The sequence below is a fragment of the Argentina silus genome (assembly GCF_951799395.1).
Source record: "Argentina silus genome assembly, chromosome: 22".
NCBI lineage: Eukaryota > Metazoa > Chordata > Actinopteri > Argentiniformes > Argentinidae > Argentina > Argentina silus.
The window spans coordinates 5,562,735-5,589,795 of NC_139676.1; the positions used below are offsets into that span (position 1 = coordinate 5,562,735).

At 46.6% G+C, this 27,061-nt stretch overlaps 1 protein-coding gene across 1 annotated transcript; it reads left to right on the forward strand.

Moving 5' to 3' along the window:
* Positions 1 to 346: 346 nt before the first annotated feature.
* LOC310822043 (double-stranded RNA-specific editase B2-like) lies at positions 347 to 26,244 on the forward strand (the record flags this gene model as incomplete). Its single annotated transcript, XM_083694332.1, has 9 exons — positions 347 to 461; positions 16,054 to 17,057; positions 19,411 to 19,531; positions 21,258 to 21,426; positions 22,078 to 22,229; positions 22,517 to 22,685; positions 23,756 to 23,937; positions 24,820 to 25,001; positions 26,074 to 26,244. The coding sequence occupies 9 exons, from the start codon at positions 347 to 349 to the stop codon at positions 26,242 to 26,244; spliced, it is 2,265 nt and encodes a 754-aa protein (XP_083550458.1).
* Positions 26,245 to 27,061: the final 817 nt, after the last annotated feature.

Sequence of the window (27,061 nt, forward strand, 5' to 3'; positions counted from 1 at the left end):
GTGGTGGGATTATGCAGAACAGGCATTATGATGCACACAAAAAGGGGTTGTGGGATGTGCAGAATCAGACTCAAAGCATTGGAAATTCTAAGTTAAACAATACCATTTCAACAACTGAAGAATCCCTAGTGTAAATTGCCTGAGTGGAGGCACCTTCAAAAATCCAAAGGCTCAATGCGTTGAGTAAAATATTTATTCAGTGAATAAACACCAGATACACTTTTGAGATCTCACTTCCAAGTGGCAACATTGGAATCTAAAAGAGAAAGATCAGTGGTCAGTAGTCAAGACAAATTCATTCTGTAAAATGTTCATTAGGAATAAGATTTCAAATTGACTTTAGTAGATGTTAAAAACAGGCCTTACCCACGACAGTCGTTGCAGTAGAGGTGGCCTCACCCTCAAAGACACCTTCAGGCACGCCTTCCACTGTCAGGTCGCTCCCGGGCACGACGTCCAATGTGAGGTTGTTCCCGGGCACGACATCGGCTGTCACGTTGCCGTCCGCTGTCACGTTGTTCCCGGGCACGACGTCCGCCGTCAGGTTGCCGTCCGCCGTCAGGTTGCCGTCCGCCGTCAGGTTGCCGTCCGCCGTCAGGTTGCCGTCCGCCGTCAGGTTGCCGTCCGCCGTCAGGTTGCCGTCCGCCGTCAGGTTGCCGTCCGCCGTCAGGTTGCCGTCCGCCGTCAGGTTGCCGTCCGCCGTCAGGTTGTTCCAGGGCACGGCGTCCGCTGTGAGGTTACCGTCCGCTGTCAGGTTGCCGTCCGCTGTCAGGTTGTTCCCGGGCACGACGTCCGCTGTGAGGTTACCGTCCGCTGTCAGGTTGCCGTCCGCTGTCAGGTTGTTCCCGGGCACGACGTCCGCTGTCAGGTTGCCGTCCGCTGTCAGGTTGCCGTCCGCTGTCAGGTTGCCGTCCGCTGTCAGGTTGCCGTCCGCTGTCAGGTTGCCGTCCGCTGTCAGGTTGTTCCCGGGCACGACGTCCGCTGTCAGGTTGCCGTCCGCTGTCAGGTTGCCGTCCGCTGTCAGGTTGCCGTCCGCTGTCAGGTTGCCGTCCGCTGTCAGGTTGCCGTCCGCTGTCAGGTTGCCGTCCGCTGTCAGGTTGCCGTCCGCTGTCAGGTTGTTCCCGGGCACGACGTCCGCTGTGAGGTTGCCGTCCGCTGTCAGGTTGCCGTCCGCTGTCAGGTTGTTCCCGGGCACGACGTCCGCTGTCAGGTTGCCGTCCGCTGTCAGGTTGCCGTCCGCTGTCAGGTTGCCGTCCGCTGTCAGGTTGCCGTCCGCTGTCAGGTTGCCGTCCGCTGTCAGGTTGCCGTCCGCTGTCAGGTTGCCGTCCGCTGTCAGGTTGCCGTCCGCTGTCAGGTTGCCGTCCGCTGTCAGGTTGTTCCCGGGCACGACGTCCGCTGTGAGGTTGCCGTCCGCTGTCAGGTTGCCGTCCGCTGTCAGGTTGTTCCCGGGCACGACGTCCGCTGTGAGGTTGCCGTCCGCTGTCAGGTTGCCGTCCGCTGTCAGGTTGTTCCCGGGCACGACGTCCGCTGTGAGGTTACCGTCCGCTGTCAGGTTGCCGTCCGCTGTCAGGTTGTTCCCGGGCACGACGTCCGCTGTCAGGTTACCGTCCGCTGTCAGGTTGCCGTCCGCTGTCAGGTTGCCGTCCGCTGTCAGGTTGCCGTCCGCTGTCAGGTTGCCGTCCGCTGTCAGGTTGTTCCCGGGCACGACGTCCGCTGTGAGGTTACCGTCCGCTGTCAGGTTGCCGTCCGCTGTCAGGTTGTTCCCGGGCACGCCGTCCGCTGTCAGGTTGTTCCCGGGCACGACGTCCGCTGTCAGGTTGCCGTCCGCTGTCAGGTTGTTCCCGGGCACGACGTCCGCTGTCAGGTTGCCGTCCGCTGTCAGGTTGCCGTCCGCTGTCAGGTTGCCGTCCGCTGTCAGGTTGTTCCCGGGCACGACGTCCGCTGTCAGGTTGCCGTCCGCTGTCAGGTTGCCGTCCGCTGTCAGGTTGTTCCCGGGCACGACGTCCGCTGTCAGGTTACCGTCTGCTGTCAGGTTGCCGTCCGCTGTCAGGTTGCCGTCCGCTGTCAGGTTGCCGTCCGCTGTCAGGTTGCCGTCCGCTGTCAGGTTGTTCCCGGGCACGACGTCCGCTGTCAGGTTGCCGTCCGCTGTCAGGTTGTTCCCGGGCACGCCGTCCGCTGTCAGGTTGTTCCCGGGCACGACGTCCGCTGTCAGGTTGCCGTCCGCTGTCAGGTTGTTCCCGGGCACGCCGTCCGCTGTCAGGTTGTTCCCGGGCACGACGTCCGCTGTCAGGTTGCCGTCCGCTGTCAGGTTGCCGTCCGCTGTCAGGTTGCCGTCCGCTGTCAGGTTGTTCCCGGGCACGACGTCCGCTGTCAGGTTGCCGTCCGCTGTCAGGTTGCCGTCCGCTGTCAGGTTGTTCCCGGGCACGACGTCCGCTGTCAGGTTACCGTCTGCTGTCAGGTTGCCGTCCGCTGTCAGGTTGCCGTCCGCTGTCAGGTTGCCGTCCGCTGTCAGGTTGCCGTCCGCTGTCAGGTTGTTCCCGGGCACGACGTCCGCTGTCAGGTTGCCGTCCGCTGTCAGGTTGTTCCCGGGCACGACGTCCGCTGTCAGGTTGCCGTCCGCTGTCAGGTTGCCGTCCGCTGTCAGGTTGCCGTCCGCTGTCAGGTTGCCGTCCGCTGTCAGGTTGCCGTCCGCTGTCAGGTTGTTCCCGGGCACGACGTCCGCTGTCGGGTTACCGTCCGCTGTCAGGTTGTTCCCGGGCACGACGTCCGCTGTCAGGTTGCCGTCCGCTGTCAGGTTGCCGTCCGCTGTCAGGTTGCCGTCCGCTGTCAGGTTGCCGTCCGCTGTCAGGTTGCCGTCCGCTGTCAGGTTGCCGTCCGCTGTCAGGTTGTTCCCGGGCACGACGTCCGCTGTGAGGTTGCCGTCCGCTGTCAGGTTGCCGTCCGCTGTCAGGTTGTTCCCGGGCACGACGTCCGCTGTCAGGTTGCCGTCCGCTGTCAGGTTGCCGTCCGCTGTCAGGTTGCCGTCCGCTGTCAGGTTGCCGTCCGCTGTCAGGTTGCCGTCCGCTGTCAGGTTGTTCCCGGGCACGACGTCCGCTGTGAGGTTACCGTCCGCTGTCAGGTTGCCGTCCGCTGTCAGGTTGTTCCCGGGCACGACGTCCGCTGTCAGGTTGCCGTCCGCTGTCAGGTTGCCGTCCGCTGTCAGGTTGCCGTCCGCTGTCAGGTTGCCGTCCGCTGTCAGGTTGCCGTCCGCTGTCAGGTTGTTCCCGGGCACGACGTCCGCTGTGAGGTTACCGTCCGCTGTCAGGTTGCCGTCCGCTGTCAGGTTGTTCCCGGGCACGACGTCCGCTGTCAGGTTGCCGTCCGCTGTCAGGTTGCCGTCCGCTGTCAGGTTGCCGTCCGCTGTCAGGTTGCCGTCCGCTGTCAGGTTGCCGTCCGCTGTCAGGTTGTTCCCGGGCACGACGTCCGCTGTGAGGTTACCGTCCGCTGTCAGGTTGCCGTCCGCTGTCAGGTTGTTCCCGGGCACGACGTCCGCTGTCAGGTTGCCGTCCGCTGTCAGGTTGCCGTCCGCTGTCAGGTTGCCGTCCGCTGTCAGGTTGCCGTCCGCTGTCAGGTTGCCGTCCGCTGTCAGGTTGCCGTCCGCTGTCAGGTTGCCGTCCGCTGTCAGGTTGCCGTCCGCTGTCAGGTTGTTCCCGGGCACGACGTCCGCTGTCAGGTTGCCGTCCGCTGTCAGGTTGTTCCCGGGCACGACGTCCGCTGTCAGGTTGCCGTCCGCTGTCAGGTTGCCGTCCGCTGTCAGGTTGCCGTCCGCTGTCAGGTTGCCGTCCGCTGTCAGGTTGCCGTCCGCTGTCAGGTTGCCGTCCGCTGTCAGGTTGCCAGACAAGGAAGCAGCAGAGTGTGGAGAGGCTCCAAAATCCACTTCGTTAGTCTCCAAATACACTTGAATCAGAGAAGAATGTCAGTAATCAAGACCTGGCATAGTGAAGTGCAAGTTAGTCCCAGAAAATGTTTAGTGAACTCTTGAACAAGTATTCAACTAAGACGTTAAATGACAGGCTTTACCTTCTTTTACATTGTTTTTGGCAACAGATATCATGGACAGAAGCACCTTCAGGGAATTCTCGCCGGAGTCACCTAGAAAATATGGGGGAAATGTGGGTTAAGTAACAGTTGCAATTCAAACACGCCGCTCAGAGTGTCATCCAACAGAGTTGTGGTATCTGACGGCCATGTAACACGTTGCAATTAACTGAGTTACTGAATACCATTGGAACCAATCAAATCCTGCAGTCCTGAAACAAAAGTCACTAATTATTATCCCAGAAAAAAAGTAAAGTCCCACACATTATGGGTTATGCTGGGGTAAAACCGCTCATGAGGCATATTCTTTGAGAATCAATGGGTATAACAAATCTATATATCCAAAAAAGGCTTCACGAATTGTGGGTTGTGGCTTTAAGAACGCAAACTTCAACTACAGCAAGAGGATGACTACAAAGACGTTCCTTACCTCCGAATGGTCTCTCCACAGGGATTTCATTTTGGGAAAAAATGTTTCCAACAGGAGAACAAGAAACTATGGGGAAATAGCGCAAGCAGACGTTGATTTCACACACCTAAGCAATCTCATCAAATAATGGCTTTGACATGAAAATGTGTCAATGATTAAGTAACAAAATAGAAGGCCCATTTCACCCAACTGTAGCATGGAAACAATCCATTTTAATTATAACACTCAGTTTTCAAACCTTTGAGGATCCAACAATTGAGGGCAAAGCTCAGCAATACCCTCACAGCGTTCATGATGTGACTTCTGTTCCTCAAGAGTGAATATCTTACCTGTGCCTGTGAGCAGTTTATGAAGGCTACATCCTGTCTTCCACACCTGAAGCCAATCATGTCCTTATTAACATGTAGCAGCTTGATAGTCTTGTTAGCGCTTCAGCCCATTACAACGGACCCAGGGTTATTAGGTCTAGTTTGATATCGACCTTATAATCGAAGTGAATTTGGAGAATAGTATAGTTGCAGCTCGCAGCTATCTATATGCAAGCCATGCATAACCTACATGTGACATACTTTTCATCACCAATGCTACTCGTCACTTTTTGGCTTCAAGGGTTAGTGATATATTGCGATGTGGTCAATGAGCAAGGAAGGTCCATCTCATGTCTATCCTACCTAGAAAGTGATGGATTGTATAGATGATTAAATGTTTACTGAATGTATGTATGTATGTATGTATGTATGTATGTATGTATGTATGTATGTATGTATGTATGTATGTATGTATGTATGTATGTCTCCCGGAGGATCCTTCAGTCCTTCTACTCTGGAGCTGTGGAGAGCATCCTGGCTGGCAACATCACCGTCTGGTACGGTAACAGCACGGCCCAGGACAGGCGAGCTCTGCAAAGGGTGGTACGCCTGGCAGAAAAGACCATGGGAGCTCCAACCCCCCCTCTCCATGTCCTGTACACCAGGAGGTGTAGGACCAGAGCCTACAGGATAATGAAGGACCCTCACCACCCGAAAAACGGACTGTTCCAGCTGCTGCTGTCAGGCAAACGCCTTCGCTGTCATGCAGCAAGAACAGAGAGACTAAGACTGAGTTTCTTCCCCCATGCCATCAGGATCATCAACGATGACCCCACCAGCGCCCCCCTCAAGTCACTCACACACTCACTGACATCATAACACATATGCACACACATAATTATCCATTGCAGACTCATCCTCCACTGTAATTATCTGTACTGTCAACCTGTCATTGCCGTTGTATATTGCCATTCCATTGCGTACATTGCTTCACCGCTGTTTATACTGCTTATACTGTTTATACTGTTTATATTGTTTATACTGTTTATACTGTTCATACTGTTTATATTTTTTAGTACTTCTATTTTATTTTATTTTATTCTATTTTAAAACTTATTGTTGCACTACTCTGTGGCACTGTCACTTTTGCATTTCACTGTATACTTGTATGCACGTGACAAATAAAGAATCTTGAATCTTGAATGTATGCACAGTAGCTTGGGATTGGATATAGCGCGCCGCGCGCATTTGGACAGAGCTGTGGTGCTGCTGGGAAGCACCCAGAACGCAGCAGTGTTTTAATACAAAATACAGTAACTCAGCGCGTGGTGAGGTTCTCATCGAGTCGAGATGAAGTGATGTCACACTATGACATTCTGCACAGCAAGGTGGCACCCAAACACGAAGGTAGGGGTTTTTAGACGTATGCGCACAAGCTTATACCGCTACCACATCGATGGCGCCTCGGTGAAATACAGCACAGTCCGAGACTGCTTGGGTCGTGCAGTTTTTCATTTAATCGAAATAAAGTGGAAACCACACACATTAAAGGTAACGGAAGTGTGGACACCGCACAAGCTACACTGCACGAATCTCCTCCCGAATGGCTGCGGATTTAGGAAACACTCGAACGATGGGACCTTCAGACTGCTCTCTAAAATGCAAGTTCAAAAGGAAACGGCGCAGATCCAAAAGAAAAGGTAAGTGGACATATGTTACAACCATTTAATTCGAAATGGTTTTCAACGCCATGTCAACACAGTGTACAGTTGACTAACTTCCTCCTACTTCTGTTAGAAGCAATTTAAAATCATACAGTGGTTGGTAAGACGATAGATTTCTCACATGATGCACTTTGTTTGATACTGTTTTTCATGGTGTTAAACTGTAGTTATCGTTGGCCCAGGCAGGACTGATCAATACGGAAGGAAAAGTATCAAAATAACTCCAATCAACAGAATGTGTTGACCAATAATTCAAATGGCTTTGATAAGTCAGCTCCGGTTATTTAAACGCATTATCTCATCACCATAAAAGCCCTGACAATAATCTCTATTGTCCTCTTGGCAGGTCAGTTTTTTAGGATTACATAAACATTGTTTTTGAAACACTAATCTTCAGTAAATGCTGCAGGTTATTATTATCATTACCCCATGCTGGGCTATTGTACTCCAAGTCAAACCTATGCCATATTCAAAGTGCCTATAAGCGTATTCTGATCTATTAACGACCTATTGGCCTTTTTGTTGTGCTCAAGGTGCAGTGATGGTAATGTCCGCGTAAAACCGGCGGGGTTTGAACCGAGAGACCTCTTTCATGGATGCCGCAGACTTGAACCGTTCTTCCAGGATGCATACTCTTGGTATGATATCTATAACTGAGCGTACACCTCGCAGGCAGGGCTACCTCATCACGAGAGCTTGATTCCAAATCACCTCCGCTACACGTAATAATAACGTACTTGGTACTTGGAGACAGTACTTGGTTTTGAAATGTAGAATCATTGGCGTCCTTTTGAGGCGGCTTATTGTGGTGAGTTGACAAGAAGACTATTTTCTGTATTGACATTGATTGGATAGGTGTAAACAATCCTCTCAAATCAATCAAATGTATAGCACGATTTACATAGACAAATGTCGCAAAGTGCTTCACAACAAGAACAGTACTAAACTTTATAAACAATAAATACAGTACAAACAACATAAACTAACACCGAACCATAGACCCCCAAAAAGCAAGCCAAGCTAAAAAAAACAAAAAACATTGGTACATTGGGTAACAATGTGCTGTAGACTAGCTTCATCCTGTCCTCCATCTTGCATTGGACCATTCTACCAACCGTCCATCCTGCTTTATCCTCTTTGTGAGAGTGATTGGACATTGTCATACAGGGTCATACAGGGTCATACTATTACAAAAAAAGTAAACATTAAAATAAAAAATAATTTACCTTTAATCTATCTTATTTATTAACACAAAAATAGATGCATACATTGCAAGTCATAGATGGGAGATATTAACAATATCTCTGAATTTATTTATTTGTGAGCGTTGGTAAGACCAAGTCTGAATAGGAATGTGGAGAAATGATGTATTTTATGAAAAGTGAAAAACGTACAATTCACTCAGCCTAACGTAAGAGAGAAGTATTGATAAGCCCCATCATTCTCTGTTTAAATGCCTAGGGGGTAGATCAGCTTTGAAAGTTAGTAAATGCAGTTTAAATGTTGTCAAATAGAAAAGCTTCATTTCTAGTCCCGATTTCTTTTCCCCTGCCCCAACCCTCCCCTAAATGTCACAGCAAGGCGGCCATATTTGTTGATTGGATAACATTTTGACAGCCTATCGCAATCACACCTTGCAGAGCAAGCCAGCAATGCAATTTTACTACACTATTGCATTTTACACAGTGCAGTACCATAGTATTAGGTTGTATTGCAAGTCACTGGTGTCCAGAGAAGGAGACAGCAGAAACATGTGTTTTGTGCTCTTTCAGACACATAGTAGTAGTTTGTCGTAGTTATTTATGGCCTATGGGGTCTTCTATCATGTTTATCATGCTTAGGTAAACCTGAACTGCGTTTCATTATGTCGACACTTCCAAATGTGTTTTCCCAAACAACAAGTGCAGTCAAGATAATTTGAAGAGAGTGTCAGTGTGATTCAGTAGAGAGAGAATAGGCCTAATGACTGAACCATTGACCTTTCATATTCTAGTGTCGTTTAAAGCTGCCATGTTAGCTAAATGTATTTCTCATAATTACTCGGATAAGGGTATTTTATATATATATTTTCTGGTTTGGTGGAGTTACAGAAAAGCAGTGGAGGGTTGAATATGAAATGGAGACATTTACACAGCTGTCTGAACATCGGGGGGGTTTGCAGATTTATGCAACAGTGTTATTGTTATTATGCGCCGAATTCAATTAAATTTCACATCGCCATATGTTTTGAAAATAATATTTCTATCTTTGAGATCCAAGTAATGACTTGTCAGGCCTTTTCTCTGTGTAAGGCTTAGAGTTCTGAATAGCTTTTTGTCAGTGTTGTTTTTATTTGATTTGACATGGCGATGATTTATTTGATTTGATGGCTCTTCTTAAAGTCTGTCATGCAGGTTGGAGTGTGTCAAGTGGAAGGCTTGCTTTTTCTCAGGCTTGCACTCTCGGAGGAGGAGGCTGGTGGAGGTAGAAATCGGAGGACGGGCTCATTGTAATGCATGGAATGGAATAAGGAATGGTATCCTCATTCCATTCCATGCATTACAATAAACCTGTCCTCTGATTTCTACCTCCACCAGCCTCCCCTGTTCTCACTGGATGCGTGTGATGATGGGGCTTTCAGAATGAGGATTTGTTCAGGTAACAGACAGCTGATTGCTTGACTGGCTTTCACAGGAAAAATCATCCCAGGCCTTTGGTTGAGTAGAGATTCTGAGGAATCTCCTCTGTTGTCCAAAGGTATGAATGGAAATCATAACAATAATATCTCTCCAAGACATTTCTCTGAGTTTTTTTTTTAATTCAGCATGTTATTGTAGCCTGTGTCACGACAATCTGTTCCAACATACCCAATAGGAGTGTGTGTGTGTGTGTGTGTGTGTGTGTGTGTGTGTGTGTGTGTGTGTGTGCGTGTGTGTGTGTGTTCCAACATAGCCAGGAGGGTGTGTGTGCGTGCGTGCACACGTCTGTGTGTTGTCTTATGGATCAGCATTTCAGAGTATATCATAAAGGTTCTCTCTCCATGAGTCTAGAACTGTGTCAGTCTAGTGTGTGTGTGTGTGTGTGTGTGTGTGTGTGTGTGTGTGTGTGTGCGCGCGAGCGTGTGTGTGTGTGTGCAAGGTTCTCTCTATTCCACTGATCACCACTGATAGGAATAACCTGGTGAACTCCAAACAGCAGTGCTACACCAGCAGATTGCTTTATGATGTCAGTGAGCCTTGAGTTAAGTAGCATCAAAGGCAACTTACTGTGAAGTGTAATTATGACAGCAGCTCTTTATGCAATAACATCTCTGTGTTTCAACCCAGACATCTTTATTTGATGCCCTGTTGTCATCACTGTAGAAGATGCAGACAGCGTACATGAGTCTAGGACTGTGTCAGTTTGATCTGTGTGTGTATGTATGTGCGTGCGTGTGTGTGTGTGTGTGTGTGTGTGTGTGTGTGTGTGCGCGCACACGTTCATCAGAGTAGAGTACATTCTCTAGAAAGAAAGACATGTTTTTGTTTAGTGTTAGGGGAGACCGACTAGCCCTGGGGGAGGAGGAGGAGGAGGAGGAGGAGAAGAAGAAGAAGAAGAAGAAAGCTATACCTGGGAGAGGAGGAGGAGGAGAAGAAAGCTCGACCTGGGAGTGGAGAGGGAGGAGGAAGATAATAATACATAGTATTTTCTCAAAGTGTATCCAGTGGAGTGAATTATATACTGGCAAAGACAGTACCAATCTGCTAGCCCACCAGCCCCTTTCCCCTGTCATCCCCCTCTTCTCTCATCCCTCTCATCCTCCTCTCCGCTCTCATGTACTGTAGCTCATGGCTTATTTCTCGCCCCATTTCCCCTCCCCCTGTCTCTCCATCCCTCCAACGCTCCTTCCTCCACCTCTCTCTGCTGAGCCGGCGTATTACAGTTGGGAGAAACGAAGCGACCACCAATTTGCTGCCATTAGATGTGAAATGCTTGTTTGATCAACTAAATGGACTGTATTGTGTTTTGAATGTGTGTCTATTGGAAAAAAAGGTTTCCTAAAAAGATGATGACCATGAAAATATGCAGATCCTTGACAGTGGAGGAGGAGGAAGCTGAATGTTGTTTGTAGTCTGTAGAGTTGTGTGTCTGGGTGTAGCGGAGGTGGTTTGGAGTCATACTTTCGTGATGAGGTAGCCCTGCCTGAGACCTTGAGGATGTCCTCTTGGCTTCATGGTAGATGCTTGGGTCTTCCACATGGAAGACCGGGTTTGAGCCCTGCCCGTATTTTATTCTACTTTGAACTCACCAGCGGCATACTGAGGGATGTCAATATCATCAAGAGGCCGAATAACTATTAAACATTAGCGCCAAGTTATCATTTTGTTGATTGTTAATCATGTTGTATCGCATCATTTAATCTACTCCGGGGAATCAAGTCAACTCGAGTGTGTGTAATTCAAAAATACGCCCAAATGGATCTTTCGTACTTATGTGTCAATGTTTCTCCAATGTTCATTTTGTGATTGTGTACGTACAGTAACAACAACAACAACAACAACAACAACAACAACAACAACAGCTATCATTGACAGATGGGCATGTGTCTGTCTCCTCACATCATTTCTTCCCTCTTCATAAACTTCTATCTAAACTTCTAACTTTTTTCTATTTTTCTGTCTAATTCTGCTGGAAGGCACCATTACCAGCCTCTCTCTGCTGTGACACTATGGAGCTTTGCTGCTGTCTCTCTGTATCATTTGCTTAATGACTTAATGACAGTCACACTGGTGGCATTGAGTGAGCTACCAAGACAAAAAGTGATTGCCTGTTGAAAGTATTAATCAATGTCTGCTGACAGTTTTGTTTTTGCATATATTGATTAGGCCTCATATATACAATCATGCTGTATGCCATTTAGCAGGACTTTAATCCGATTTACAAGAAGATGCCGTAGCTTTTTGGACAGGAATGATGATTATATGTTGTTGCTTAGTTGTTGTTGTTGTTTATTTATGGTTAGTTGAAGACCTGTGCTGCCCTAGGAATCGTGGCTTTAATAAGATGGGTGTATTCTGGTCAGCCTATCAGATCAGACGATGCATTAAGTAGAGAGCAGGGGAGGCTGGTGCGGTTTCACAGGCTCATTGGAATGCACGGAATAGAATGCCGAATAGTATCTAACACCATTCGGCATTCCATTCCGTGCATTCCAATGAACCCATCCTCCGATTTCTGCCTCCTATCTATAATCTACAATCGGGCTATTCAATTACGGGCCTGGAAGGACGAAACACTGAGTCATCGTTCAGAAGGTTGGAACCTTTGTGGCGGAGGTGATTTGGAATCACCCTCTGGTGACGAGTAGCCCTGTCTGAGGCTTGTAAGGCCAGATGTAGCCCTCGTACCACGAGTATGTCCTCTTGGTATAACGAGTTATGTCTTTGTCATCCATACGAGAGGAACCTTGGGTCAAACCCCACCGGTTACACATCACAGAGATATAGTGTGTGTTTGTGTGTGTGTGTGTGTGTGATTTTGATGAACAATATAGTTGACTATTGTTGATACCACCAGTTAGATCATCAGAGAAAACTGTACACAAAGTTGACTCTTCTCTTGCCCTTGAGGAAAGACGGTACTTATTAGAGGAAATGAAACCACTTTCCTTTCATTAAACTGTAGCAAATGAGATTATCCACAGCTGTCATACTGTATGGCAGGCCACACACACACACACACACACACACACACACACACACACACACACACACGCTGTGCAACGGGTACTTTTCACTCAGCTTTCCATGCTTAATTTCATTATTCCATTAAATAAGCTTCATTAACAATGACTGGATTAACACATTGATCTCCAAGACATTTTAATCAGAATCCTTCTGGAATATGATATCCCCATCCTCACCATTGTGATTCTGTGTGCTCCTCTGTGTAATGACGTCTCTATGTAATACCATAGCCGTGAGTTAGAGGTGTCTGAGGGGATGCAATGGTAGATGCTTCGTGAAAAAGCTTTTAGCAGTGTGTCCTACAGTACAATAAGAACATGTTACTCATGCTATATGGAATGATGTTTTACATTTTACATTTTACATTTACGGCATTTAGCAGACGCCTTTATCCAAAGCGACGTACAACAATACATTTGTTTAAGTAAGTGAATCATCTATCCAACAGTCATCATAAGACAAAGTAATCAACGCTCACACCAGGGGCCATTGGCAGTCGTAATGCCAGTAGGCTAATTTTAATTTTAATTTTTTAAATAGATTTTATTAGCAGGAGAGAACTTGTACAGGGGGGTAGCAGGGGAGAAGAGGTCTCGGGGTTAGGGTTAGTATAGGGGGGGTAGTGAGGGTGAAGTTAGGAGGGACTGTTAAGCTGTAGCTTGAAGAGATGGGTTTTCAATCTACGGCGGAAGATCGGAAGTGACTCTGTCATGCACGTTGTGATACGCAAGGCGTACGAGGGAGATGAACGGTCCTCAATAGGATCCCAACTGTCACTGGCAGCTCAGCACTCATCTGATAGTTGGTGGTCTCACGAAGTCAAGTCGACTCTGCCTTCTGACAGTTGGTAACTTAGTGAGGGCCATTTTTTCCTCTTCATGCATCGTGTGTCACAACTTTCTCACAACATCATTGTTCTTAAGTGTCAGCTCAGCGCGACTCTCTTAGCTGACAGTAAATCATTTTGCGTGTCTATTGACTTGTGTACTGTGAGTGTAGTGGAGGTGATTTGGAATCACGCTCCCGTGATGAGGTAGCCCTGCCAGAGACACGTGAACTCAAGTGTCGTCCTCGGACCCTGAGGATGTCCTCTTGGCCTCGTGGTAGACGCTTGTGTTTTCCAAGTGGGAGACCTGGTTCGAAACCCCGTCCATCACATAAGCAGGGTTTGTACTGGTATTGCTAAATGGCCTTGAGGAAACAGATACATCTTAGTGCAATTGGTGTCAGTGGGTCCAGGGGCCAAAACCAAGACCATCTCACAAACCCTAACATGTTAAGATATGACTGGGGCCGCAGGAGAGGGACTTCCTCCAGCTATAACCCTGAATGAATAATGGAAAACAGACAGAGACCTCTACACACTCTCTCTGCATGGATAGTGGCCGCACTGGTTCATGTACAACACATGTATGTTCTGTTGTCATTGCTCAATATCATATCAATGTACCCTCTCTTCTGGTATGACCAAAGAAAAAACCTGTGTGTTTCCAATGGTGCATTTCTATCATTTTACTGCTTAGTTCAAACGAAGCAATTTTAAATAATGAGTAGCCGTTGTTTTCTGAAACCTGGAGACATCGGAATACCCACAAGTCATATTTTAACACCCAGTACAATGTTCTGAGCCTGAAGTGGTCCTGATGCCTCTCGCTCAGTTCAGGCACATATGAGGACGCCTCTCAAGCCCTCAGTCCTTATCACCCACACCTTTCAATTACCTCAGTTTGCTCTCAGCCAATCCTGTGTTTGTTTTCTTTAAATCCCTTCAGACCGAAATCGAATGCACCTCCAACCCCCCACATTAGGTTTGCATTATCAGCCAGAAATGTGTTTACTTCAATCCATTTCATTCCCTATTATGATATAGTTCTGCAAATAACTTTTTGCCTCTGAATGGTTTTAGATATCTTATCATTGATAGATGGGGGGCGGTTTTGCAGACACAGATTAGGCCTAATCCTAGACTAAAACCACCCCTATATGTACAATGAATCCATTTTTACAGAATTTTTTTTTTTAATCAAATTTCACCTTGATCAAATCTAACTGGGCGATGACCTCCCAGTAATGTCAGTGTAAGGTTATATGGGGTACAGTATGATGTGTGACATTTCTTCATACAATGGGATGGATTCCAGGGGAGGCTGGTGGAGGCAGAAATCTGAGGACGGTACATTGTAATATATGAATTCAAATGAGGAATGACATCAAATGTGTGTTTGCATGGAATGGAAGGAGGAATGGTATCAAATGTGTGTTTCTCATTCCATTCCATGCATTACAATGAGCTCATCTTCTGATTTCCATCGCCACCAGCCTCCACTGGTAAATTCCCCAGTAGTCTCTATACCTACAGGTAAGAGTAGAGTTGTAGTAGTGTAAAAGTAGGAGTTGGCAGGTGAGACTAATTTCCAATACCTACAGGTCTAGAGTCGGGCAAGAGAGACCATAGAAATAGAACGATTCTAATTCTGTATTTTATATTTTATGGTTTCAACTTTATTTTGTTTTAAAGTGCATTTTCACTAAGGTCTCAAGGCTGTGGCATTGAAGAGATGATTGATTGGTGTTAACGGGCCCAAAGTGTGCCAAGAAAACATTCCCCACACCATTACACCACCTCCACCATGAGGAGGTGTACAGGTGTTCCTAATAAAGGAAGTGAGTGTATTATTTAACATAAATAAAAGCATATGGGTCACAATAATCTGGACATGGGGAATGGGGAAAGGCAGTGGGGAGGGGAGGGGGAGTTGCTAAGGGCAACCGTATGCAGCTCTAAACAGGTGGGTCTTGAGGTTCGTCTTAAAAGTGGTACTGTAACTGTCAATGACCCCCTAACAAGGGCAAGCAGGTTATTCCACAGAAGTGATGCTGGTTAAGAAAAACCCGTCACAGCTGTTTTCTTTTTGATGCGGGGGACGACAAGCAGTCCCGCATCTTTAGATCTGAGAGTGTGAGTAGGTTGACAGGAATTGATCAGATCTGCTAATACTTGAGACCGTTAAAGGCTTTATATGTTAAAGACTTTATATGTTAAAGACTTTATATGTTAAAGGCTTTATATGTTAAAGACTTTATATGTTAAAGGCTTTATATGTTAAAGACTTTATATGTTAAAGGCTTTATATGTTAAAGACAAGACCTTGTGATTCTATCGTATTCTCATTCTTATTCTATGGAAGAGACAAATCCCCAGTAAACGTCTGCCTTTGTTGTTGTTCTTGGTATTGTTGATGTTGTTGTTGTTGTTGTTGTTGTTGTGTTTCAGACAGAGCCAGTGTGCTGTCATCCCTCATTGGTCCTATGAAGTTGAGAGACACGGGGACAACATCAATGGAGGACGGAGACACTTCAAGTAATTTTTTATGGGGATTAGTCAAATGTAGCGTCAATCTTTTTCTTCTTGGTTCACGAGTCCTTTCAGTCTAAAGGTTATTTTGCACAAAAGACTGTTGAAAGAACAAGAGTACTATTCAAAAGCCCCTCGTTTTAATGGCATTGTCAGAGATGCTTGGCTATGAGTAATTTATTCTCAACATTGTTTGTGAAAGCCCATTATGTTAAACGATTTTGAGAGGTAACCAAAGGGATGAGATGTGGGTGTTCTACCGTATATACGACGTATATACTCCCATCATTAGTTAGTCACTAACCTTGACTTTACCACATTTCAAGGGAACTGGCTCTCTCTTTGAACAATTCCATTTCAGTGTTTTCCTTTTCTTTCTGTTGATCAACATCATTTTGAGTTTCATGGAGGTTTTCCTAAACTGTGTTTTACTCTTCTCTCGTTTGGTGAACAGGTACCAGCAGTGTTGATGTAAAGGAGAACCGGGTCAGTAGGTACCACGTGGACTTCCCCACCACGCTACCTGGCCAACACCGCCCTCCATTCCTCTACACGGACATCTCCAGAGGCGGGACTAGAACACTGAAGCGGAAGCAGCCATTGGTGGAGGGCCAAGATAGACTCCTTTACCAGCTCCAGCTGATCTGTAAGAGGACGTCCTGGGCTGTCAATCAGAAGAAGAACGCCTTGGTCCACCTGAATGAGCTACGGCCAGGCCTGCAATATGAAACACTGTCCCAGACGGGTCCGGTCCACGCGCCTGTCTTCTGTGTAGGAGTGGAGCTGGACGGGCTCAGGTTCGAGGGCCGAGGACCCACAAAGAAGAAGGCGAAGATGAGGGCTGCAGAGCTGGCTCTCCGCTCCTTCATCCAGTTTCCCAACGCCTCCCAGGCTCATGTCGCCATGGGCAACCTCCTCAATGTCAACGCAGCAGCGGACTTCACCTCCGACCAGGCGGACGATCCCGATGACACGCTCTTCAAGGAGTTTGATCCACCGGTACAGGTCAGAGACAGAGATCTCCCTCACCCTAGGGCAGGTGGGTGGGAGCTGCTTTCCAGTAGGCCTGCTGTGTATAACCATGGGACGTTGGTGCGCCTCATGCTGGACCTGATGTCCTCAGACAACCCTAGGAAACACAGGGTAGGCTCTTCCATAGTGGGGCAGTGTCCAATGGGCCTCCTAAGTGAGCTGAGTCCAGTGGGCCTCCTGAGCGAGCTGCGTGAAGGGCTCCGGTATGTCTGTCTAATGGAGAGAGTCCACGGCAGGCCCGTTAAAAGTTTTGTGATGGCGGTGCGGGTGGACGGGAGGATATTTGAGGGCTGTGGGCGCAGTAAGAGGCTAGCTAAGGCCCAGGCAGCGACGGCAGCCCTGCAGGCCATCTTTAACATCAATCTAGGGCTGGAGAGGACAATGGGACTGACTAACAGCTGGACCAAGAGCTCTCAGTTACCCCAGGTGAGTACACGTCACTGAATAATCAATCAGTCAATCACATTGATTTGTATTGTGTCATTGTTTACAAAGACAGTTTGGCACAAAGTGTATTAGAACATGAACAATATAAACAATAAATACAATATGAAGAAACACCTGACTGTAACCCCCCCCCCCCCCACACACACACACACACACACACACACACACACACACACACACACACACACACACACACACACACACACACACACACACACAAAAAAAAGCAAGCCAGGGAAATAGATTATGGATTATGAATTGAACAGCTTTGGAGGTCATTTCATTTACAATATCAGTTGACGTATAGAAATTGACTAAATTAGAATTCAAACTGACCCTGATGTTCAATTGGGCATTCTGTGATTGTGAATGACCATGGAGAAGATAAAAGCCCATGAAAAAAACTAATTTGAGAGCATCATTTGAATCTCAATCTATTTTGCAGTCAGTTCTACGCTATTGAACGCCTTCCTCTAAAAAGATGTTGTTCAGCGTTGTTGAACACACCCTGGCCCATTGTCCATGCTACAGTGTGGTCATCCTAACTCCTAAAAATTCCTAAATGACCCATCCCATCCACGTAATGTGTCTGAGGGGTGCTCGGGGAGACACCAAATGGGGTGTATCAGATCAGCATGGCCTCCACGTCCAGAGGGCTGGAGGCTGGGGGCTGTAGTCCTGTCCGGACAGTCCTCCTGTCCTGTCTTGCCTTACCAAGCACAGCAGCCTAACAACCCTGTTATGTCTGTCTGGCCTCATAGCCTCTCAGCCTCTCAGCCATAGAGGACCTGTTATTGTCTTTGTCACCTTTTGCTGCCTTGCTTAATTGCAGGATATAAGAGGACTTTTCAAGTTGACAAGTGTGACTTGATCCTAGGGTGGGTGATTTTATCATGGTGGATGGAGAGAGGTTGTCTCGTGGTTGAATATGATTGGGGTTTAGATTAGAACAGCAGAGGCTGGTGGAGGTAGAAATCAGAGGACGGGCCCATTGTAACGCGTGGAATGGAACAAGGAACGGTATCAAACTCGTACCTCCACTTTAACTTCCTCTGCTGGGTCATTAGCTGGTTTCTAGCAGACACATTTCTTTTTCTGACTGGATTTTTCTTTTAATTATCCCCCTTTCACTAGGAGCTGTCTGTCAAGCAGCGAGACACTTTAATGAACATTATTATATTACACCATCTGATTAGTGAAGGGGGAGGAGCCACAGCCTAGAGGAGATAGGAATGAGCGGAGGAGGCAGTGGGAAGAGCATATTCATCTGACTGATAATTGTTTTCACACAGACATTCAGAAACAACCTTGTGCCATAGTTGTTGTCTGCTGCACCACATAATTTTCTCCTCAACAACTTCCTCCTCCTCAACTCCAAACATGTTCAAGGGGGTACTGACGGATGGTCGGTACTCGTTGTGGATGAGTCAGCTGTTTTTGGTACTAATTCATGCCTAGGTTTCTGTTTTCATTAAAATGTGGTAGATTTGATTTCAACAGTGAATATTGTCAACAGATTCTCATTATTCTGGCTGTACAGTGCTCATTACGGTAGTATTTCTCAGGAGAATGGCATGTTGGGAGAATGTGAAGAGGAGTTATATTCAGGGGCACCATTTCTGTCTTCAGCCTCTGGGAGAGCTGACAGAAAGAAAAGCAACATCTATCAGAATCATCGAACGACTGTCACTGTCACAGTCCTGTCTGACCGAGATCGTATCTGTTTGTTTTGGTCCTCTGTCGTGATGAGAAATCTGACAGAGGTCATGGTGTTATTGACTTGAAAACTAGAATTATTCTACTCTTGGTGAACTTTCCTGGGCCTACTTTAGGTCCATGTTAATGTGAATGCAAACCGACTCCCGATCATTTAAGTGCACTTTGGATAAGTGCACACTCAATTTAAGTGCATTACAGTTTTCCAGTCCCTTTTTCAATTACGTTCATTTTCATCACTCTCTAGATAATTGCATGCTACGATTTAATGTACGCTGTTATGATAAGCCCAAGACATTGCATGGCTGGTGGAGGTAGAAATCCCCAAAGGACATATACAATATATATCCGGGCATTTGTTCATTTGCAATGCATGGAACGGAATGAGGAATGGTATCAAACACATGTCTTTGATACCATTCCTCATTCCATTTCATGCATTACAAACTGTTTGATTTGGAAGTAAGATGATTGGAACTCAGAAGTTAGATGTTTAGAAGTTAGATGTTTGGAAGTTAGATGTTTGGAAGTTAGATGTTTGGAAGTCAGATGTTTGGAAGTTAGATGTTTAGAAGTAAGAAGTTAGATGTTTGATAAGATGTCTGTGTGATTCCAGTGTTTTGCAGAGTCTATATTCCACCTGGTGAGAGAGAAGTACGAGGAGCTGACTGAGAGTTGCTGCTCGACCTCCTTGCACACCCGTCACAAAGTCCTGGCTGGGATTGTCATGACCCGAGGTACGACACACTTCACTGCCTTCTAGAATCTCATACTTAGAACTAGAACAAACTGACATGTTGATTAATTTGCACTGTCCCCGTCAACTCCATTGCTAAATCAATAAATTAGAGCAAACTTGTAGTTGTTGGCGTAGCACATGCAGTAAAATATTAAACAGGTCTAATTTAAGGAGAACTGGTGCATCTTGATACAACTGTTGATACCAGTGTCAAAATGTATTTATTTATTTATGTAAATTATTTATTTATTTATTTATCTATTTGAAATTCTGGTGACAGTTTTAAACCCCTGAAGATGTATCATCTCTTAATTATTAACATGCTTCTGAATATAGATACATTCACATCAACAGTAGTCAGTCAATTGGTGTGCATGTTAGTACAATTGAAGGTAGAATTCATTATCTTGTGTTTGGCCTGTCTTTGCATTATTCATCTTCTGCTTACTATTAAAGGGACGCTTCACCACTTTTTAACCTCATATTCATTATCTCCAAAAACAATATCTTCTGTTTGCTCTGAGAACTGTTGCGTTGGTATTTTACCCAAGAGAGAAGGTAAGCAGTTAGACTGTGTAGCAACCAGAACATACACACATTATAACGTTGTAACTTTATATCTACTTTATACCACTGATGCAAGGAGGCAGCCATTACTCTCTTATAAATATTTCATGAGGCGCTGTCGTAACCACGCAACAACATAATAAAAGTAGAGCATTATACTTCGTAAAGTACTATAAGTCGTTTCTTATTCATAGACCGTTCAGGTTCTCTTCTGAGTTATAGTAGGGTGACAGCACGATCAGATGAGGTCATGTGTAGGGAATTCTGAGTCTGAGGTAAAATGGTAAAAAAAGACAAGCCTTTCATTGGCCAATGATATTGTATGTCAGTCTTCATGATGGAGTGGAGGCAACTGGTTCCAATGTATGCATAAAATGTATACGTACTGTTCTATTCTATTCCCCAGGGCATGTTACTTATGCGGTCCTCTGTGGCTCAGTTGGTGGAGCGTGGCACTAACAACGCTTAGGTTGTGGGTTCGATTCCCGCTGGGACCATATATACTGAAAAATGTATGCACTCACTGCAATATAAGTTGCTTTGGATAAAAGCGTCAGCTAAATGGCACATCTATATATAGAAATTGGAGGATGGGCCCATTATAATGCATGGAATGGAATGAAGAATGATATCAAACACGTGTGTGGAAACTAAATTGTAGTATTTTGTAGCCTCGTGATAAAGCACGATTATTGATAGGCCAAGTCATTACTGCGGACAAGGCGTGCGTTTGATACCGTTCTTCTTCCGTCCCATGCATTACAATGAAACCGTCCTCCGATTTTCCACCTCCACCAGCCTCCCCTGGGTCACAGGTGCATCAATTATGCATTGCCAGTTGTCATGCCGGTGCTGTGTTGTTTAAAGTTCTGATCTATGGCTAGCCCAGATGGTGGCGCGGAGGACACAACAACGATTTGTTAGATGAAGAACTGTTCTGGTCTAGGAGAGGTGTGGGTCTGGAAGCGCTACTATATCAATCAATCAATTCAATGTGTTTGTCTAGCGCTTTTTACGAAGACAACTTGAGCTATGAAGCTTTCAGGAAACTCACCCTAGGTCTTGTATTCCTTTAGGTTTCATCTTGCGCTTTTTACGAAGACAACTTTAGCGACCATGCTTTCAGGAACCTCACCCCAGGTGTTGTGTCCCTCCAGGTTTTGATCTGAGGCGAGCCCAGGTGGTGGCGTTGGGGACAGGTACCAGGTGTGTCGGCGGAGAGAGCGCCGGCGACCGGGGCCTCAGCGTCAGCGACTGTCATGCTGAGGTCATCACCAGGCGAGCCTTCCTCCGCTTCCTCTACTCCCACCTGGAGCTCGTGCTGAGGTAACTTCACACCCAATAACGTCCCTTTTCTGTTTCGTTTAGTGCACCACTGCCAGGAGGCTGGTGGAGGTAGAAATCAGAGGACGGGCTCATTGTATGTGTTTTGATACCATTCCTTCTTACATTGCATGCATTACAATTACAAAGAGCCTGTCCTCTGATTTCTACCTACACCCCCCCCCCCCCCAAACCCACACAAAACACACACACACACACACACACACACACACACACACACACACACACACACACACACACACACACACACACACACACACACACACACACACACACACACACACACACACACACACTACCTGTGTCATGTATTATCACTCAGTGTCACTTATTTGTTTAGTTTTGACAGACAAACAAACAATCAAAACAATAATGTTATGGCCTTAGGACAAAGTTGAAAGATATTTCACCACTTTATTGATTTCAACTTGATTAATTTCAAGTTACACAGGTGTACATCAGGTGAATGATGTTTCATGGTGGAAATGAAAATATGTGGAGCTTTTTTAATCATTTTATGACATTAATTACTAAGCCCTTACTAATCAAATTCATTTCCACAGTCCTCAAGTGCTCGGCTTTATTAGTTCACACAGATTGAAAAACATCTTGCTAATCTTTGTCTTTGTACAGCAAGCGGCCAGACAGTTCAGAGCAGTCCATCTTGGTGCCAGACCAGGGGTGTGGCTACAGACTGAAGGATGGGGTCCTCTTCCACATGTATGTCAGCTCTTCACCATGTGGTGACGCACGCCTCAACTGCCCCTACGAGGTCACAGCCACACGTAAGAACCAGGGGAGGCTGGGGGAGGTAGAAATCAGAGGACGGGCTCATTGTAATGCATGGAATGGAATGAGGAATGGGATCAAACACGTGTGAAAACGTATGAATGACATATACGTGTGAATGATTATACACTATTGTTCTGATTGAAACACCATTGTCAGAGAAAAGTTGCATTTGTTGCCACATCATACCATGTTTCCTCTGTGTGTGTGTGTGTGTGTGTGTGTGTGTGTGTGTGTGTGTGTGTGTGTGTGTGTATATGTGCATGTGTGTGTCTTCTCTCAGACCGCAGCAGCCACAGACTAGTCAGGAAGTTCCGCTGCCACCTCAGGATGAAGGTGGGCGGCGGGGAGGGCACACTTCCTGTCAACGTGCGGACAGCCAATCAGAGATGGGACAGGTCGTTGCCGTGGGAACCTCCCGTGACCATGTCCTGCACAGACAAACTGGCCAGGTGTGCTCCATCTAGACAAGATTCAACTTTTAACTGGATTTAGTTTTAAAGTGCAATTTTCACCAAGGTCTCAACACTCTATACATCATACAAAAACACATCATACATCATACATCATACAATTTTCAAAACACACAAGATAAATAAAAGCATATGGGTCACAATAATATTGACATGCAGATTGGGGAAAGGCGGTGGGGAGGGGGAGGAAGAGTTGCAACCGTATGCAGCTCTCTTGAGGTTAGTCTTAAAAGTGGTAACTGCCGCTGGCCCCCTAACAAGGGCAGGCAGGTGACACAACAAGAGCATAATGCATCATTTCTTCGTACAGCAGCTCTTACTGTTCCAATCGGAATGTTCCAGAATCTCTTCCTTACACAGAGATAGAACAGTGTAGTGCTTTGTGCTTGATTGTCTCTGCAGATGGAGTCATAGAATTAGAATTAATGTGTGGAATGCTCTAGAACTGCTTGGTCACTACCCCGCTGGTCTCTAGAACCAGTCATGTACAGACTCCAACACGTTCAGAATTCAGCTGCCCGCCTGCTCAGTAGAACCCAGTCCAGAGACTCACCCCAGTTCAGAGATCACTCTAGTCCTCCAAAACCTCCATTGGCTCCCAGTCCAATGTAAGATTCTCCTAACCACCTACAAAGCCCTCAACAACATGGCACCCTCCTCACCTCTCTGACCTCCTCCTCCAGCACACCCCTACCAACCTCCTTGTCCCCATCACCAGGACTAAACACTGGACCTGGGTGGACCGGGCATTCTCCACTGCAGCCCCAACTCTTTGGAACACTCTCCCAAACCACATGAAAGAATCCAGCACGCTCTCCTCCTCCAAACGTTCCCTCAAAACCCATCTTTGTCAAATTGCTTTTAATCTTTTAACTATTTTTTTTATTGTTGTTTTTACTGACTGTGCTTTTGTTTTACTTTTTATTTATTGATCTGTTCTTGTTCTCTCCATGAAATGTAGTGTCTTTGAGTACTGAAAAAAGCGCTGCACAATATTGTTATTATTATTATTATTATTAGATTGACCCTAGCTTGCTGTATCTCCTCAGGTGGAACGTTCTAGGGCTCCAGGGTTCTCTCCTCTCTCTCCTGGTGGAGCCGGTGTACCTCCGCAGCCTGACGGTCGGCACGTTGTGCCACACGGGCCACCTGGGCAGGACCCTGGCACGCCGCCTGGGGCCCGTTGCCCACCTGCCCCCCTCGTACAGACGCAACCAGCTGCTGCTCGGCTGTAAGTCAGGGACATGATGATTGTGAGTGTAGTCACGTACACTCACTGAACACTTTATTAGGCACACCTGTACACCTTCTCATGGTGGAGGTGGTGTAATGGTGTGGGGAATGTTTTCTTGGCACACTTTGGGCCCGTTAATACCACTCAATCATCGTTTGAATGCCACAGCCCATTTGAGTATTGTTGCTGACCGTGTGCATCCCTTCATGACCACAATTTACCCATCTTCTAATGGCTACTTCCAGCATGATAATGCACCATGTCACAAAGCAAAAGTCGCCTCAAACTGGTTTCATGAACATGACAATGAGTTCAGTGTTCTTCAGTGGCCTTCCCAGTCACCGGAATCCAATAGAATCTCAAAGGAATGCTTCCAACATCTTGTGGAATCAATGCCACGAAGAATTGAGGCTGTTTTGAGAGCAAAGGGAGGCCCTACCCAGTATTACTATAGTGTTCCTAATAAAGTGTTCGGTGAGTGTATTCAGTAGTTGTGTAGCATGTGAGGTGATTTGGAATCACACTCTTAGAGTAGCCCTGCCTACGACTTCTAAGCGCAAATGTAGCCCTCATACGATGAGGATGACCTCTTGGTATAAAGGTTTACATCTGGGAGAGGTCCCTGGTTCAAACCCTGACTGTTACATGAGGGAGCTCCACTACAAGGGGGAGGCTGGTGGAGGTAGAAATCGGAGGACTGGCTCATTGTGATGCATGGAACGGAATGAGGAACGGTATCAAATGAGGAATGAGGCGTGTTTGATACCATTCCTCATTCTATTCAAGGAATTACAATGAGCCCGCCTCTGATTTCTACTTCTGTCAGCCTCCCCTGCTCCACTCTCTCACCCAGCCTGTCCTCTGGTCTCTGTTCCCCAGGCCTGGGGGGCAGTGAGGCTCATCAGGCAGGGACGTCCCCCAGCGTCAGCCTGAACTGGACCTCTGGGGACGGGCAGCTGGAGGTGGTCAGTGCCTCTACCGGCCGGAGGAAAGACTCAGGGACGCCATCTCGGCTCTGCAAGCACTCCCTCTTCACCCGCTGGGAGAGACTGCAGAACCAGGTAAGTTGTACGTTCTCGACGGAGGTAGAATCCTCAAAAACGTCTTTCCTTGACTCCTCTTTTCTTCAAACACATTGGAGGAGTTCTGAGAAGGAGGCGAGGATGGAGGATACGAGAAATCGAGGAAAGACTTGTGAGGTTGGACCTGAGAAACTAGAATGCTGCACCTTCAACCCAGACTAGATGCTACACCTTCAACCCAGACTAGATGCTACACCTTCAACCCAGACTAGATGCTACATCTGTCTGGAACCTGGAAACAACAGTATATACTTTATAACCACATTTGAGTATTCACTTTAAGGGCAAACCCAAGCCTTTTTCAAATGCTACTTCCACTTTACTGTACTTAGCCCAACCAATTGTGTTTGTAGCCCTCAAACAAATCATTTGCTTCATTACAGTGAACACAGTGCTTCATTAGTATGCAGATCTCATTTCATTTGCAACGTTTGCTCACCAAGTCGCTCTGTGTTCATCTAATTCTCCGAAGGATGATGATGGTTTTTTTTAAGTACAGATTGATTTCCATTGTGAAATTTAAATATGGATGCGACACATTCCGCTGTTCTAAATGATGGCGGTGGAAATTTTCACGACAGTAAAAGAGTGTCATCATTATTTTAAAAAAAGAAACTAAAAAAATAAAAACTTTTGGAATTGCTTCCTGCAGCTAATGCACTCAGCACTCAGAGAGAGAGAGAGAGAGAGAGACCGAGACCGAGACCGAAGAATGTTAATTTGCTGGTGAAATTTCAATGGGGGAAGATAGCCCAGCTGTTGAAGTTAACAGTTTGTGTTGGGTCATTACTTTTTATTCTGGCTGGGTGGTGTGCTTTATTAACCCTAGCCCCTCTCCTCTCCTCTCCTCTCCTCTCCTCTCCTCTCCTCTCCTCTCCTCTCCTGTGTCTCCTCTCCTGTGTCTTCTCCTCTCCTCTCCTCTCCTCTCCTGTGTCTTCTCCTCTCCTCTCCTCTCCTGTGTCTTCTCCTCTCCTCTCCTCTCCTCTCCTCCCCTCTCCTCTCCTCTCTTCTCCTCTCCTCTCCTCTCCTCTCCTCTCCTCTCCTCCTCCAGGTGTCAGGGGCAGAGAGGGCCCAGACCATGCAGACGTACTCTGGGGCTAAGATGGCAGTGGGGGGCTATCAGAGAGCCAGGCAACAGTTTGTCCTCTCACTGCAGGAAGCCGGCCTGGGAACCTGGGCGAGGAAACCACCAGGACACCAACACTTCCATGGCAGTGTGTGATGGACACGCTGTGTTTGTGTGTGTGAGAGTGTGAGAGAGAGCTGCCCTCATGGGAATAGCCATAGAAGCCAAAAGATAGATTTGTCATCTCCCTTGGTCACACACACACACACACACTTGTTGAATTTCCTACAACCACCTGTTGTCTCTTTCAAACAATCCTCTTATCTTATCATGCATTCATGCAACCATGCTCGTGAATTATTGTGTTTTTTATTTGAAAATGAATCTTACTTAAACACTTTAGACATAGTTACTGTAGCCCTGGAGTGATGAGTGAGCCAATTGCATGGGAATCTTCTTGCCTAAAGCAACATGAATAAGTGGTGACATCTAGTGGCACAAAGAGTACATTGCATAATCAACTGTGATAAAGTGTGATCATAGTTAGGGTTTCACCCTGGTCATGAACATTAGTCTGGTACTGAAAACACGTGGCGGAATCGTGTAGTGTATGCTCAGCATAAGGCTGCGTGAATGAGTGTCACTCAGGGGAGGCTAGTGGAGGTAGAAATCGGAGGACAGGCTCATTGTAATGCATGGAATGGAACGAGGAATGGTATCATTGTAATGCACAAATACTTATTTTATTCCACACATTACAATGAGCCCGTCCTCCGATTTCTACCTCGAACCAGCCTCCCCTGGTGTCACATTATGTCTCTTGTTGTAGTTATGGTCGATCTTGTTAAGTGTGTCTGAAATTACGTTGTTCTTCTAGACCATAATGTATTCTCCATAATATATTCTCTCCCGTACTTTAGTTTGTCCACCCAAATGTCTTGTATTTATTTATATTTATTCCACAATCGATTTC